Consider the following 14815-nt stretch of genomic DNA (forward strand, 5'->3'; position numbering starts at 1 on the left):
TCTCTTATTTCCTCTCAGTTTCTCCCTTTGTCTCTGATATGGTTCGGCTGTGTCCCCACCCAAATCTCATCTTGAATTATAGCCCCCAAAATCCCCAAGTGCCGTGAGAAGGACCCAGTGAGAGGTAAGTGAATCATGGGGGCAGGTTCTCGTGATGGTGAATAAGTCTCCCGAGATCTGATGGTTTTATAAAGGCCAGCTCCCCTGCACACACTATCTTGCGTGCTGCCATGTAAGACGTGCCTTTGCTCCTCCTTCGCCTTCCGCCATGATCATGAGGCCTCCCCAGCCATGTGGAACTGTGAGTCCATTAAATCTCTTTTCTTTATAAATTACCCAGTCTCATGTATGTCCTTATGGCAGCATGAAAGCAGACTAATGCACTCTCCTTCATCCTCCTTCCCTTCCTCTCTCCCACCTCTCTCCTCTCTCCTCTCTCTCTCCTCCTCTCTTTCCCTTTCTTTTTTCCTCTCTTCTCTCCCTCTTCCCTTCTGTACCTCCTCTCCCTTTTCTGTCTCCTCCTCCATCTCCCTCCCTCCCTCTCTCCTCTCTCTCCCCACTCTCTTTCCCTCTATTTGCCCCTACCCTCTCCCTCTCCCCATCTCTCTCCCGGTCTCCCTGTCTTCCCCGTCTTCCCCTCCCCCAGCTCACCCACTTTCTCTACAGCTCCAGCTCCTCTAGCTCCCACTGTTTTTCTGGCCTTCTGCATCTCTCTGCACTGGGCCCTTGCCCAAGTCACTCCTCTGTCTGGTGCACCCCGATGATGCACCCCTTGCTTGGCTCACAGTGATCCATTCTTCAGGCCTCTGCTTGATGCCTGAATGCTCAGGGAGCCTTTCTTCACCTCCCAAGGCAAGAAGCCCTTTCTGGGTGTCTCTGTAACACCATGAGCCACCCCATCACAGATGATCGCATGGTGTTGTGAGCATCTGCCTGGTGTCCTGAGTCCTCCACTAGAATGTAAGCTGCTTGGGAACAGGAACTATGCTCCTGGGTGCTGTACTCTCAATGCCACACAGGGCCTGACCCTTAGTAGTGCTCAATAGCATGTGCTAAGTGAATGAATAAGTGAATGAGTGAGTAACAATGAATGAATGAATGAGTGAATGAGGTATTGGCTTCCCAAACCCTCCCCTTGCACACAGACTCACCCTGTCCATTACCTTCCCTACTTCCTGGCCTGCTGCAAGTTCTCCTGGCTTCTAACCTCATGATTCATTAAAGTTCTGTTTCATTCATTCATTCACTCATTCCTTCTTTCTTTCAAACAGCACCTACTGGCCAGGTGTGGTGGCTCACACCTGCAATCACAGCACCCTGGGAGGCCGAGGTGGGTGGATCACCTGAGGTCAGGAGTTCAAGACCAGCCTGGCCAACATGGCGAAATGCTGTTTCTACTAAAAATACAAAAATTAGCCTGGCATGGTGGCACACACCTGTAATCCCAGCTACTCGGGAGGCTGAGGCAGGAAAATTGCAGGAGGCAGAGATTGCAGTGAGCCAAGATCACACCACTGCTCTCCAGCCTGAGCAATAGAATGAGACACTGTCTCAAAAAAGCAAAAACAAAAACCAAAAAAAACCCAGCACCTACTGGGCACCTTTCTGTGCCAAGTGCTTTTCTAGCTTCTTGAGATACATCTGTGAACCAAATGGACAAAACTTGCTGCCTTCATGGAGCTTGCCATATACTGGGAGAGATAAAGACAAAAAAGTGAACCATACAATGCGTTTCAAAGCGGCACAGTGTTAAGGAAAAGAGCGAAGCAGGAAGAGAAAACAAATGAGAGAGCAAGCCATGTGCCTGTCTGGGGAAGAGCATTTCAAGAAGACAGAACGGCCCATGGAAAGGCCCTGGGGCAGAATCATGGCATCTTCAGGGATGGTGAGGAGGCCAGAGGGGTGTGGGGAGCAAGAGCAGGCTGCAGAGAGGTCACAGAGGTGGAGAGGAGCCTGTGGGTCTGACACGCACTTCAGGATTTTGGATCTTCAGGCCAGTGAGTTGGGGAGCCCTGGGGAGTGTGGAGTAGAGAAGGAACATGAACCAATTCAGAGTTTTAAAAGTCCATTCCCGACTCAGAGAACAAGGGTGAAGCCAGAGACGGCAACTTGGAGACTGTTCCTGGAATCCGGGCTTAACTAGGTTTAGGGTATAGTTTGACAGCAGAGCAGATAGTTTTGCTGATGGTGTTAACAGAAAAACCAGACTCTGTCAAATATCTTAAAGAGGTTTATTCTGAGCCAGTATGAATGACCACAGCCTGGGAACACGCAGTCACAAGGAGTCCTGAGAACGTGTCCCCGAGGCGGTCGGATTACTTTGGTTTTACACATTTCAGGGATGCTGGGGTTACGAGCAAAGAGATAAATCACTACTTGGAAGATACACTTGATCTGGCCCAAAAAGGCAGACTATCTTGAAGCGGGGCCTTACAAGTCATAGGTAGAGTCAGAGATTCTTTAATCCACAATTGATAAATGGAAGACAACTTTGCCTAAAAAGTTTGAGTTAGCAGAAAGGAGTGTTTAAGATAAAGATGCCGTAGGCCAGGCGTGGTGGTTCACACTTGTAATCCTGGCATTTTGGGAAGCCGAGGTGAGCAGATCACTTGAGGTCAGGAGTTCAAAACCAGCCTGGCCAACATGAAAAAACCCTGTCTCTACTAAAAATACAAAAAAGTTAGCTGGGCATGGTGGCAGGTGCCTGTAATCCCAGCTACTTGGGAAGCTGAGGCAGGAGAATTGCTTGGACCTGGGAGGCGGAGGTTGCAATGAGCCAAGATCGCACCACTGTACTCCAATATGGGCAACAGAGTGAGACTCCATCTCAAAAAATAAAAAAATATATAAATAAATTTAAAAAGAGCTGGGTGCAGTGGTTCACACCTGTAATCCCAGCATTTTGCGAGGCTGAGACGGGAGGATTGCCTGAAGTCAGGAGTTCGAGACCAGTCTGACCAACATGGAGAAACCCCGTCTCTACTGAAAATATAAAAAATCAGCTGGGTGTACTGGTGCATGCCTGTAATCCCAGCTACTCGGGAGGCTGAGGCAGGAGAATCGCTTGAACCCAGGGGGCGGAGGCTGTGGTGAGTCAAGGTTGTGATGAGCTGAGATGGCACCATTGCACTCCAGCCTGGGAAACAAGAGCAAAACTCCATCTCAAAAAAAAAAAAAAAAAAAAAAAAAAAAAAAAGATGAGGATGCTGTACCAAAATCAGCCACACCATGGCCTGTTGATCGAGATCAATGGCCTACAGGCTGACTTAGCCCTTCCCTGTCGCAGCTTTAGGTCTTGCTTATCAGTTGGTATCCTATTGCCACAGTGAGCCTGTTTTGTCTGTCTTGTGACGTTGATTTTACCATGAATGCTGGTCAGTGGTGCCTAAACCCCAAAACGGAAGGGATGTAACGAGGCATCTGACTTCCCTTCACCTCATGGCCTAGAACCCAGTTTTTAAGGTTCCTCTGGTCCCCTTGGCCAAGAGGGGGTCCTTTCAGCCAATGAAGGACTTGGGCTTTTATTTTTAGTTTACCATAAGGTATGGGACAGCAGAGAAATGGAGTGAAGAATGACTCTGAGGTTTCTGGTCTGAATAATCGAAAGGTCACCTGTGAGTTCCAACCAAACCCTCTTCCTTACCTGTGAGGCTCAGCTCCAGCCTCTGCCTTCCCCTTGTCATCCTCTCCGTCCCCCTCTGCAGCCCCAGCCACTGGAGGAAATGCCAGCACATTTCACCTGGCCTGGAGCCAGGCCGCCCGATCGCAGCCAGCTCCCCAAAAAGGACACTCCCACCAGGTCAGTGCCAGCTCTGCAAATGGCCCCAGATATTGCCCTGCCCAGCCAACGAGTGCTCAAGGCGTCAAGCAGCAATGCATTGTAGGTGGGTGACCACAACAGGTGAGAAAAGAGCTTCACAGAGAACATGGCTGACCCTCTCCTGCATGAAGTCCCAGACCAGAAAGACAGCAGCAGGTCCCAAGCATTAGGACCAACAGGGATGAAACTTAAGAGGCTATGGGAGCAGAGAATCCCCTCTTCCCTAAAGCAGGAAAGTCTCCCCAGGGGAGGAGGCATTTGACCTGGGCCCTGAAGGATAAATGTAAGTTTCCCATAGGGCGATCAAGAAGGAACATTTTGAGCAAAGGTGTGAAATCAGGAACATGTTTGGGGATAGTCAGGAGTCCACTGGAGCCATTGGGAGATGAGGCTGGGAAGGTGAGCAGGATTCAGATTTTGTGAGGCTTTCCACAGCGCACAAAGGAGGTCAGGCATGACCGTCCAGGAAGTCCTCACTCAATGCTGTCGTGGATAGGTTTTTGGAAACTGCAACTTTAGGCGAAAGGACTTACAGCAGGTCATCAAATAATGTTGTTTCCTTATAATATTGATGAGAACAAAATACTGGTTTTATTATACGCCTTGTCTTTGTGTCGAAAGTCACAGTTTCCAAGAATGTACAAAAACGTTAAGTGAGGACATACTGTCCAAGCACTGGGGAGCCATAGATTTCTGAGACAGGAGGGCTCCTGACGGCGACAGTTTAGGAGACATTACTCAGGTGGCCAGAGACTGTGGATCTGGGCAGGAATGCAGAGGCCAAAGAGGAAAGATCGGAAGGTGGTTAAAGAGAGACGCTTGCAAATCAGAGTGTGTCCAGAGGAGAGGACCAGGATGGAGGCCAAAATCAGGTCCTCAGATCACCTGGGGACCTTCAGACCAAAGAAGCGGTGACGTGAGAACACAACTGCTGTAACCCCTCCCAATTTCCCCTTGAGCCCAAATCCTAGCTCCCTGACTGAAGAGCTGGGTGGCCCTAGGCAAGTTAATCAGCGTCTCTGAGCTTCAGTTTCCTTTACGGTAGTACAAGGATGTTTTGGGTGGCAGAGGACAGAAAATCCAACTCACACTATCTTAAGCAACAAGGGATATTAACTGATTCATGAAAGGTTTCAGAAGCGGGGCTGCCGTCAGGTGAGGTCCAATAGCTCATAAAGAGTTTCAATGGCTGAGTTTTTCCATCTTTCCTCTTTGCCTTCTGTAAGGTCCAGCTTTCCCCTGAGGCTGACTTGCCTTGTGATCCCACAAGAACCGTCCCCAGCTCTTGGGTCTAGGGCCTTGCAACTTCCTGTAGAAAGCAGCTTGGTTCTAGCCAAAGTTCTAAGTCTCTCTGATTGGACCAACCAAGGTCATGTGCCCACCTCTGAGCCAATCACTGCAGACTGGGAAGAACAGTGCTGATTGGCTTGGCCTGCTGCACCCCTTGGAGCCAGGAGATGGACTCCTCTTCCTTGGAACCATACCGGGGCTGCTGGGCAGAGCTGAAGGATGGGATCTGGGATGCACTGGCCCATGTCCACCAACGTCACTGGTACCCATGGGGCGTGGTCACTGTGGGGACTGGAGATAATGTGTCAAAAGTACCTGGCACACAGTAGGTGCTCCTTGAAAAGCAATTCTTTTTGTTATTGTATGTAAAAGGCATCGTGAGAAAGAGGAATTCAATTTTCTGGGAAAGGAGAGACAAGAGCTTGCTCTGTCCTTCAGGCTGGAATGCAGTGGCACAATCATTGCTCACTGTAGCCTCTAACTCCTGCACTCAAGAGATCCTCCTGCCTCAGCTTCTTGAGTAACTGGGGCTACAGGCACGCACCACCATGCCCAGCTAATTTTTATTTTTGTAGAGATGGGGTCTTGCTACATTGCCCAGGCTGATCTCAAACTCCTGGCCTCAAGCAATCTTCCTACATTGGCTTCCCAAGCTGCTGAGATTACAGGCGTGAGCCACCATGCTTAGGCTAGAAATTAGATTTAATTCATGATCCCAAAGGATGAAACTAGTGTCCATAAACAGAAATTCCAGGGAGTCAGGTTTTGATTTGAGCTAAGAAGAAGTTTCTGATAACTAGAGTTGTCCTTGGTGAGGCTCCCATCACTGGAGGAAACACTAAAGGCTCAAGATCCCAGCCTCAGGGCTGCTCTAGGAGGTGTGGAGCAGAGGCCCTCTGAGGTCAGTGGGATTCCAGGATTCTCTTCTCTCATGGTGGTCCAAGAGGCAGAACCAAGAAATGAGGTGATTATCTCTTTTAAAAAAAATTAAAGCAAGGCATCAGAAGCATGCAAGAAAAGAGAATTAACAGCTTAAAACTCCCTGAGCCTCTGACAATCTGGTCCCGAGGCTAAGGGGGACGGGAGACAGTCACACCCAGGGATGGATCATGCAGGGTGGCTCCCGGAAAGCTTGGGACTGGGGTGGGCCTCGGCCAAGGCTCTGGGCTCCCCTGGGAAGTGAGTGGAGGAGGCAGAGAAGGGACATTCTAGAAAGACCTTGACCATCTATCCTTGGGGTCTGTGCCCAGCAGTCTCCAGCCCACAAGGCCAGGTCAGCACTGGGGACTGTGGGAAGAGGACCGAGCCACAGAGGAGGCTGGTCACAGTGGCCAGACAGGGGCAGGATGGCATCCCAGGTGACCCAGAGGAGGGATAAACAAGAATGTGCACAGGATGCTGGGAGTAGCCACCCAAGGAGGACAAGGGCCAGACACCAGACACCCAGGGCCAGACCCCGGCATCTGGCCCTAGCTGTCCTTTGAAGCTGAGTTCTCACAGCCTGGCCACTCTCAGCCACATGCTCCTCCTGGAACTGCCTGGGCTTCCTTCCATCCCGCCTTTCCTCCTGCTGGCCCCACCTGCCCCTCCCCCACACATCCAAACTTCCAGCCTTCCAACACTTCTGTGTCCTTCAAGGCTCTTTCCAAATGCTAACTTCTCCCAAAGGCTTTTCTGGTCACTGCACCCACCAGCCACCTCCCTAACATCTGAATCCCCTGCCACAGCACAGCTCCTTGTCCGGGGAGCCTGAGCCTTCCCCCTGTGCACCACAGTGGGGACAGCTTCCCAGGCCAGGCCACCTGGATATTACCCCGTAAAGGACTGTGGCTCCGGGAGTAGGCTCTGGGGAGAGGAAGGGGGAGCTCAGACAAGCTTTGTGACTCTGGGTAAGTTCTATAGCTTCTTTGAGTTCTTCCCTCTGCCCTCGGCCCACCATCTGTAAAATAAGGAGCATAATTGCACACAATCAATAGAGTTTTGTGAGGAATACGTGGATACAGTAGTAAAGTTCTTAGCCAGGGACTTGGCAATAAATGTAAGCTGTTGTCCACATCAAAGTCAACATGACAGCCTAAAGTCACACAGCCTGGAAGTGACACTACTGCGATTGAGACTGAGGTCTGATTCCACATGTTCTTTCTCAAGGGACATCTGAAAACAGGAAGGAAGCGCATTCATTTCACCCAAGGGAGGTTTATTCACAAGCATCTGGGAAGCATGCTATGCATGGCCAGCCCTGAGAGATAACCCAGGGATCTGGGCCCGAGCTCTTCAGGAAGAAGGAAAGGGAACGGACACGTGAGACAGCTAGTGAATGGAGCCATGGCTGCACTATCCGAACTCACAGGCTGAGTGGCAGTCCCCACCAGCCCACACCAACCCCCGGCCAGGCCCAGCCCAAGCCAGCCCAGCGCCCCCCAGGGCTTCCCTTGGCCTTGAACTTGAGTGAAGGGAATGAGCTGCAGCCCGCAGATGCCCACTGTGACCGCCAGATGGCGGCTGGAGGCTGCTAAATCAGACTGTCCTTGGAGACCAATAGGTCACCTTGGGTGGTTTTTTTCTAGAAGAAGGTGGCAGTGCCTGGCAATTAAAACTGGTCAAGGGAAAGGAACAAAGTGGATGTTTTAAGGCATCCATCACTAAATGGGCAAAAATGGCCCCGATGCAGAGAACCTCCAAGGACTGCTAAATTAGAAACCAGGGCAAGGTGGGAAAAGTTGGGGATGGCTTCCCTGCCTCCCTCTGGAGTTGAACCAGCCAGACCCCCGGCTTCCGCCTCCCAACGCTGAGGCCCGCCCTCCCGGACGCCCCTGGGCGGCGCTAGTCCCGCCTCATGGTGTAACCCTGGATCATGCTGTTGAAGTAGGCTGGCGTGTTGCGCTCCGGGTAGAAGAGGATCATGTAGCACTTGGGGCCGAAGTAGCCCAGACTGATGGCCAGGAGGTTGAACACGGTGACCAAGAGGTCCACGATGGTGACCAGCACCCCATCGTAGACAGACATGAAGGTGCAGAGGGAGACGGACGAGGTGAAATAGAAGGTCATGCTGAAGGTGATGAACTTGGCCTCGTTGTAGTTGGTGGGCAGCTCCTTGCCCATGTAGGCGAAGCTGAAACCCACCACTGAGAGCAGCAGGTCCAGGCTGGTGTTGAACAGCAGGCTGTTGCGGTAGTTGGGGTTGCAGGAAATGATCATGATCTTGGGGTCATCGGTGTCAGTGCGGGTGGTGGGGTTGAGGCCCGTAGCCAGCAAACTGATCACCACAGTGATCATCTTGAGTGCTGTGATAAACGCCACAGAGACGTAGGAGCCCTGGTAGCGGACCCAGTAGCTGTAGGCGCGCGGGAAGCGGCTGGCCATCTTGAAGACGCAGACGATCTGGAAGGAGCGCACGGCGATGCAGGAGATGCAGATGGTGAAGCAGACGGGGAAGAGGGCCTGGCGGCAGAGGCAGGTGGAGACCTTGGGCAGCCCCACGTACACCGGGACCACCATGTACGCCACCAGCAGCAGCGTCAGCATCAGGAAGCACATGGGGCCCCCAGCCGAGCGAACCATGGGCGTCTGGAAGTGCCTCCAGAATATCACCAGGATGGCCAGGGTGCTGAGGAAGCCCAGGGCGGCCAGCAGGGCCACAGCGATGGTGGCTGCCTCATGCCATTCCAGGAAAGACAGCCGCCGCTTGAAGCAGGAGGTCTCACTCTGGTGGGACCACTCGTTACTCGGGCAGGCCTGGCAATCATATTCATCTGCAAAAGCCCACAGTGACTCCTATTAGCCAAGCCCATCTTCCAAGCACCTGCATCCTCCAGCCCTGCAAAGGCCCAGGCCCCAGGGATGGAGAGAAGGCGCCAAGGGAGAGAGCACCAGGGGCAACCCTTGCATTCACAGCAAATGCTCCTCGAGTCTCTTATGTGCATTGGCTCATCAAACCTCACACAACCACACTTCACCGATGAGGAAACCAAGGCTCAGTCAGGTGAACTAATTTGTCCACAAAGCCAGTAAATCAGAGAGGTAGGATTTGAACCCAGGTCTTATTGGCCCAGAGCCTATTACCTATAGTTCCTCCCTTCCAAGACCTCACCCTCTGGTGTGAGAGGCATTTAACCACTTACTAAAAGAATGCATTCGATATGTGGTTTTTTTTTAGCACCATCCATTATATTAGGCACTTGGGGTGGAAGTCCACAGAGAGATGGCTAAAACCCAGCCCTTGCCTTCCAGCTATTGACTGGCTGCGAGAGGAAGGCCAATGAAATCATTCCACAAACTGGCTCACCACCTCCTCTGTGCTCTGTGGTCTGCCAGGCACATAGTAAATACTTGTATTTGGTAAATGTCATCATCCATTTAATTTACACTAGTGAAGTCATTAAAAAAATGAGCTCCAACTCTGAACTGTGCAAAACACTAACGTGGACAGAAATGGCGTTGTCTGCACCTTCCTAGAGCGTTCTCTAGGGAGAAATGATCTTTCTTCTCATCAAGGAAGTCATTTGACCAGCACTCGCTGAGCAGCCGCGCTGTGCTGTGAGCTATGCTAGGCACTTGGGAAGCCAGAGGGATAAATGAGTTAGTGTCTTCCCTGTCTGCCAGAAACTTCCCTCCCTGTCAGAAACTTCCCTCCTATTGCAAGCACCATTCATCCATTCATTCATTCATCATCCAGTGGATGTTCCCTGGGCCCTGGGCTGCGTGTGTGCAGAACGCACTCAGCTGCAGCCTTGCTTGGGGGAATGTTGTTCCTTCTCCCTCTCTCTCTGAAGCAGTCTGTATGGAGAATTTCGCTCTATGCCAGGTTTTGGGAGGTTGTAAGAGGTATCAGATATGGCCTTTGGACACTCACACCCCCCTGAGAGAGACTCCAGAGACTCTGCCAAAGGGGACGCGCCCTAGAGACTCCAGGGGCGGGGCAGGAGCAGGGCAGGGGTGGGGCAGGAGTGCTAGGCCTCCAATCATACTTGCAGTCTGATTGAGGAAGGTGCCTGGAAGGCAGTCGATGCACTCGAAACAGCAGGTGTGGATGCCCATGGGCTTCTTCTTCTGCCCTGACTGGCACCTCTTGGAACACATGGACACAGGGATCTGGAGGGAGGAGGGCAGGAGAACCTGAGTCTTCTTTTCCCACATTCTGGGGTCCTCCTCCCCTCTGCCACCAGCAGCATGTTCAGGGAAGAAAGCCTAGTCCCTGCCTGGGAGGGGAAAAGGGGCTGGAAACGCCACTAGAACCAGACCTTTGTAAAGACTCTTAGTTTTGCCTGCCCAAGACTTAATCCACCTTCCTCTGGTAATAGTACCCAACTGTTGAGTCAAAGATTTTCTGAGGCTGCTGGGAGGCTAGATGCAACTCTGGGGCTGCTGCAGCCATCTTGTCATGAAGGAGACAACATGGCTGAGGAAGAATCCGAGAGATGGAGAGAGTGAGACCCTGGATCCATCTGTGCCTGAAGCCTCACTGTCTATCTCCAGAGTCTTCGGTTATATGAAGCAATAAATTAACTCCTACTGATCATTCCTCATTTGTTTGTTTGTTTGTTTGTTTTTTGAGACGGAGTCTCACTTTGTCACTTAGTTGGAGTGCAGTGGCACAATCTTGGCTCACTGCAGGTTCAAGCAATTCTCAGCTCCACCTCCCGGGTTCAAGCAATTCTCCTACCTCAGCCTCCCAAGTGGTTGGGATGATAGGTGCATGCCATCACGCTCAGCTAATTTTTTGTTGTTGTTGTTGTTGTATTTTTAGTAAAGACAGGGTTTGGCTGTGTTGGCCAGGCTGGTCTCAAAGTCCTGACCTCAGGTGATCCACCCACCTCGGCCTCCCAAAGTGCTGGGATTACAGGCAAGAGCCAATGCGCCGACCCTGATCATTACTCTTAATGATAATTGCTTACATCATTTTCTGTCACTTGCGACCATGACTCTTAATTCACACAGCCTTTCTGGAAGGGCAGAGACTTTTCTCATTCAGGTGAACAAGAGCAGGCAGGCAGCATTCCTGTCTATTGTTTTTACTTCTTTATTTCCAGAGCATAGAAGAGCACCCAGCACAAAGGAGGCCTGCAATCACGGCGTATTAAACGAATGAATAAATTACATGGAGAGAAAGCAATAAAAGCAATGGGAAGAGGGTGAAGGAGGACGGCACAACTGGAAAGATGGAGGATCTGGGCCCGGCTGGAGTCAGGAGGCATGGGGAGGTGCTGGGAAAGCCACATTCCAAAGGCCACTCTATGGCACACTAACAACACCGGGGCAGTGGGAGGGAACCACGGCTCTCCAGCTGGCAAGTGGCCTTGTAAGATTTGTGTTGTATAAAAATCATTCTGAGGACCCATTAGGCGAGTGTAGCATGAGCACACATAAGAAGGGCCAAGGGCCCAGACGAGGGCAGCACCTAAGCCCTCTCTCTGGCCCCTCTATGGTCCTCTGCTTTCAGGTTCCTCCCTGTAGTCCCTCTTGTCCGCATCCATCAGGGGCGTTTCCAGATGTCACATTCCCCTCTCTGAAACTTCTTCATAGAAGAACCTCCGTGACTTTCCATCAGCCAGAATAAAGCATCTTATCCTCTGCCAGGCTTTCTAGACCCTGGTGTTCTCTGCCGTGTGTGTGATTACACACATGTGCAAGGAGGTGCACACCAACACACACAACACACACACACCCCTTATCCAGACCTGCTTTCCACCACTCCCTTGCCAGATATCCTGTCTGCCACCTTTCCCTGAATCATCAAATTAATCCTACCTCATGTCCCTGGAATCTCATCCTGCTGTTCATTCATTCAAAAAGTTATTGGGCACATATAGTGCCAGGCACTAGAAACACAGCAGCGAACCAAAGGAGTCAGAGTCACGTTCTAAAGGAATTAGTATTTTCATGGGAAAAGAGAGATGATGACAAACATATGAATATATGACGTGATGGATGGTGAGAAATACTGCTAAGAAAAATAAAGCAGTACAGAAAGGGTGGAGAATGCTGTGGGCATGGATCCCACTTTCAAATGGGGTGGGCAAGAAAGGCCTTGCTGAGCAGGTGATGTTGGAGGAGAGACCTAAGCTTGGAAGGGAGTACATCATAAAGATATCTCTCCAGGCAGAGCGAACAGCATGTGTAAGAAACTTGGTATAGTTGAGGAAGAGCCAGGCCAGTGGGGTTTGGAATGGACAAAAGGGAGAGAGGCAGGTCAGCTCAAGGAGGTGGAGTCAAAATACTCTGGTGTTTGCTCTGAGTGACATGAGAAGCTACTGGAGGATTTCAGGCAGAGGAGCGAAAGGATCTGACTTCATTTTAACAGCATCGCCTTATTTTCTGTGTTGAGCGTAGACTGCAAGATACAAAGGCAGAAGCAAGAGATGAGGTAAGGTGTTATTTATTTCCCCAGGTGAGACGTGGCCATGGTTCTGACTAAAGAGATAGCAACGGAGGTGAGAAGCAGTCAGATTCTGGATGTAATCTGGAGGTAGACTGGATGAGATTTCCTGCTGGTGGATGACGAAGGAAGGAGTCAAGGATGATGCCAGTGTTTTTGGTTTAAACAAGGGTGTTGCCTTCTGTTGATATGGGAGGACCTTGGGGGAGCAGGTTTGAGTAGGCAAATGAATATGTAAATTGAACTTCAGGGGAGAAGTCCAGTATGAAGATACAGAACTGAGAATTATAAATATGTGGATAATATTTCATGTCAAGTAGACAGAGAAGAGAATAAATCTAATGTCTGAGCCCTGGCATCCTCCAAGGTTAAAGATAAGGAAATGAGGGGGAAATGGAAAAGGAGATTTAGGAGTGGTCATGGGTGTAGGAGAAGCAAGAGAAAGAATGGTTCAGAGTCCAGGTAAAGATACTGTGTCCAAAGAGAAGTGATCAGTTGTGTCAAATGTTATTTACAGGATAGCCATCATGGAAACTACTGGATTGGCAACACACAGACACTGGTGACCTTGACAGAAGCAATTTCAGAATAGTATTGTGGATAAAAGCCTCCTTGGAAGGGGTGCAGAGAGATTGGGGGTCTGCCGATTTCCAGACTAGGATGTAAGGAGCTTGGAAATCATCATTCCCATCCTCAAACCAACCAAAAAGCTGAACAAACTGAAAATCAACAATTCTTCTTAGATCCATCATGGAATCAGGGTCACAGGGCAAACTGCAGCCCCCAAAACCAGAGAGTGAGGTGGATACAGAAAGTGTTCAGAATATATGAATCTAAGGCACTAGGAGTAGAAAATGCCACTGAAGACAACAAATGGTAAGAAAACTGAAAGAGTAAATGACTAACTGCTAGACACTAAGTGTGGACTAGCTTAGAGACAAACATTTCTGAGGCACAGCCTTAGGGGTGCCCCTAATATTGCCATAAGTTTAACCTCCAGGAGCCCCATAGGTTTTGGGAGGGGAAATTGTAGAAAAGACAAAAACCTCATGCTTCTAGCAGGGGGATAAGGAAAGGAGCCATTTTGAAATATGCTCAGAGCATTCTGTTCTCCTTAACAAATGCCCTTCCTCAAGGGAAACTATTTTACCAGAATCCAACTGCTGTGAATTTTACCAGAACTTAACTGACATGGGAAAAGAGAAATTCCCAACTCCAGCCCTCTCTAGCCTTCTTGTCTTACCTAAGGGGTGGGCTGAGAAGCACTTATGAAGGCCACAGTTCTGGGGCACAGGCTCACTGAAAGATTGACACCCAATCATAGGATTACACAACACTTCCCCTCTACCTTAACACCACATCAATCAAGGGATACAGCTGAAAGAGCTGCAAGGCTCAGACTGCATTTAAGAAGGAATATCTAGGGAAACCCAAAGATGAAATAGGAAACAAAAAAGGACACTAGAGAAAATTTTGGCCTCTGACACCATTGCTATTTATTTATAGCAAATAGTAAACATAGTTTAACTCCTACCCAAATAAACATAAAATCTCATACTACAAATTTATTTACCTCAATTTCTTTTACCCAATACGTCATGTCTGGCTTTCAGCAAAAAGTTACAAGCCATGCTAAAAGGCAAAAAAACACAGTCTGAAGAGACAAAGTAAGCATCAGAACCAGATTCAGTTATGGCAGATATGTTGGAATTATCCGATGGGAAATTTTAAATAACTGATTAATTTTCTAAGGGCTCTAACTGAAAAAGTGAACAACATGCAAGAAAAGGTAAAAAATGTAATCAGACAAATTGAAATTCTAAGAAAGAATACAAAGGAAATGCTAGAAATAAAAAACAATCAAACAACAGAAATGGAGAATGCTTTTGATGTGATCACATAGGCTGGATACAACTGAGAAAAGAATCAGTGAGCTTGATGATATGTCAGTAGGAACTTCCCCAACTATAAACAAAGAAAAAACAACAACAACAGTAAAAGACCAGGTACTGTGGCTCATGCCTGCAATCCCAGCACTTTGGGAGGCCAAGGTGGGTGGATCACTTGAGGCCAGGAGTTTGAGACCAGCCTAGCCAACATGGCAAAACCCAACCTCTACTAAAAATACAAAAATTAGGGCCGGGCGCGGTGGCTCAAGCCTGTAATCCCAGCACTTTGGGAGGCCGAGGCGGGTGGATCACGAGGTCAAGAGATCGACACCATCCTGGTCAACATGGTGAAACCCCGTCTCTACTAAAAATATAAAAAATTAGCTGGGCATGGTGGTGCGTGCCTGTAATCCCAGCTACTCAGGAGGCTGAGGCAGGAGA

The 14815-nt window shown here is 49.6% G+C and overlaps 1 protein-coding gene across 2 annotated transcripts in view; it reads right to left on the reverse strand.

The window, feature by feature from the left end:
• Positions 1 to 5726: 5726 nt before the first annotated feature.
• Positions 5727 to 14815, reverse strand: part of TAS1R2 (taste 1 receptor member 2) — a 39173-nt gene continuing 30084 nt past the window's right edge. For both annotated transcript variants that reach the window (XM_037730254.1, XM_017505821.2), the window contains 2 exons: positions 10078 to 10201; positions 5727 to 8862 (listed from right to left, as the gene is read on the reverse strand). In XM_037730254.1, the coding sequence (XP_037586182.1) occupies positions 7934 to 8862; positions 10078 to 10201 (1053 nt within the window). In that variant the 3' untranslated portion in view covers positions 5727 to 7933. The remainder of the gene's footprint in view (positions 8863 to 10077; positions 10202 to 14815) is intronic.

The sequence above is a fragment of the Cebus imitator genome, unplaced genomic scaffold (assembly GCF_001604975.1).
Source record: "Cebus imitator isolate Cc_AM_T3 unplaced genomic scaffold, Cebus_imitator-1.0 Scaffold15, whole genome shotgun sequence".
Taxonomy (NCBI): Eukaryota; Metazoa; Chordata; class Mammalia; order Primates; family Cebidae; genus Cebus; species Cebus imitator.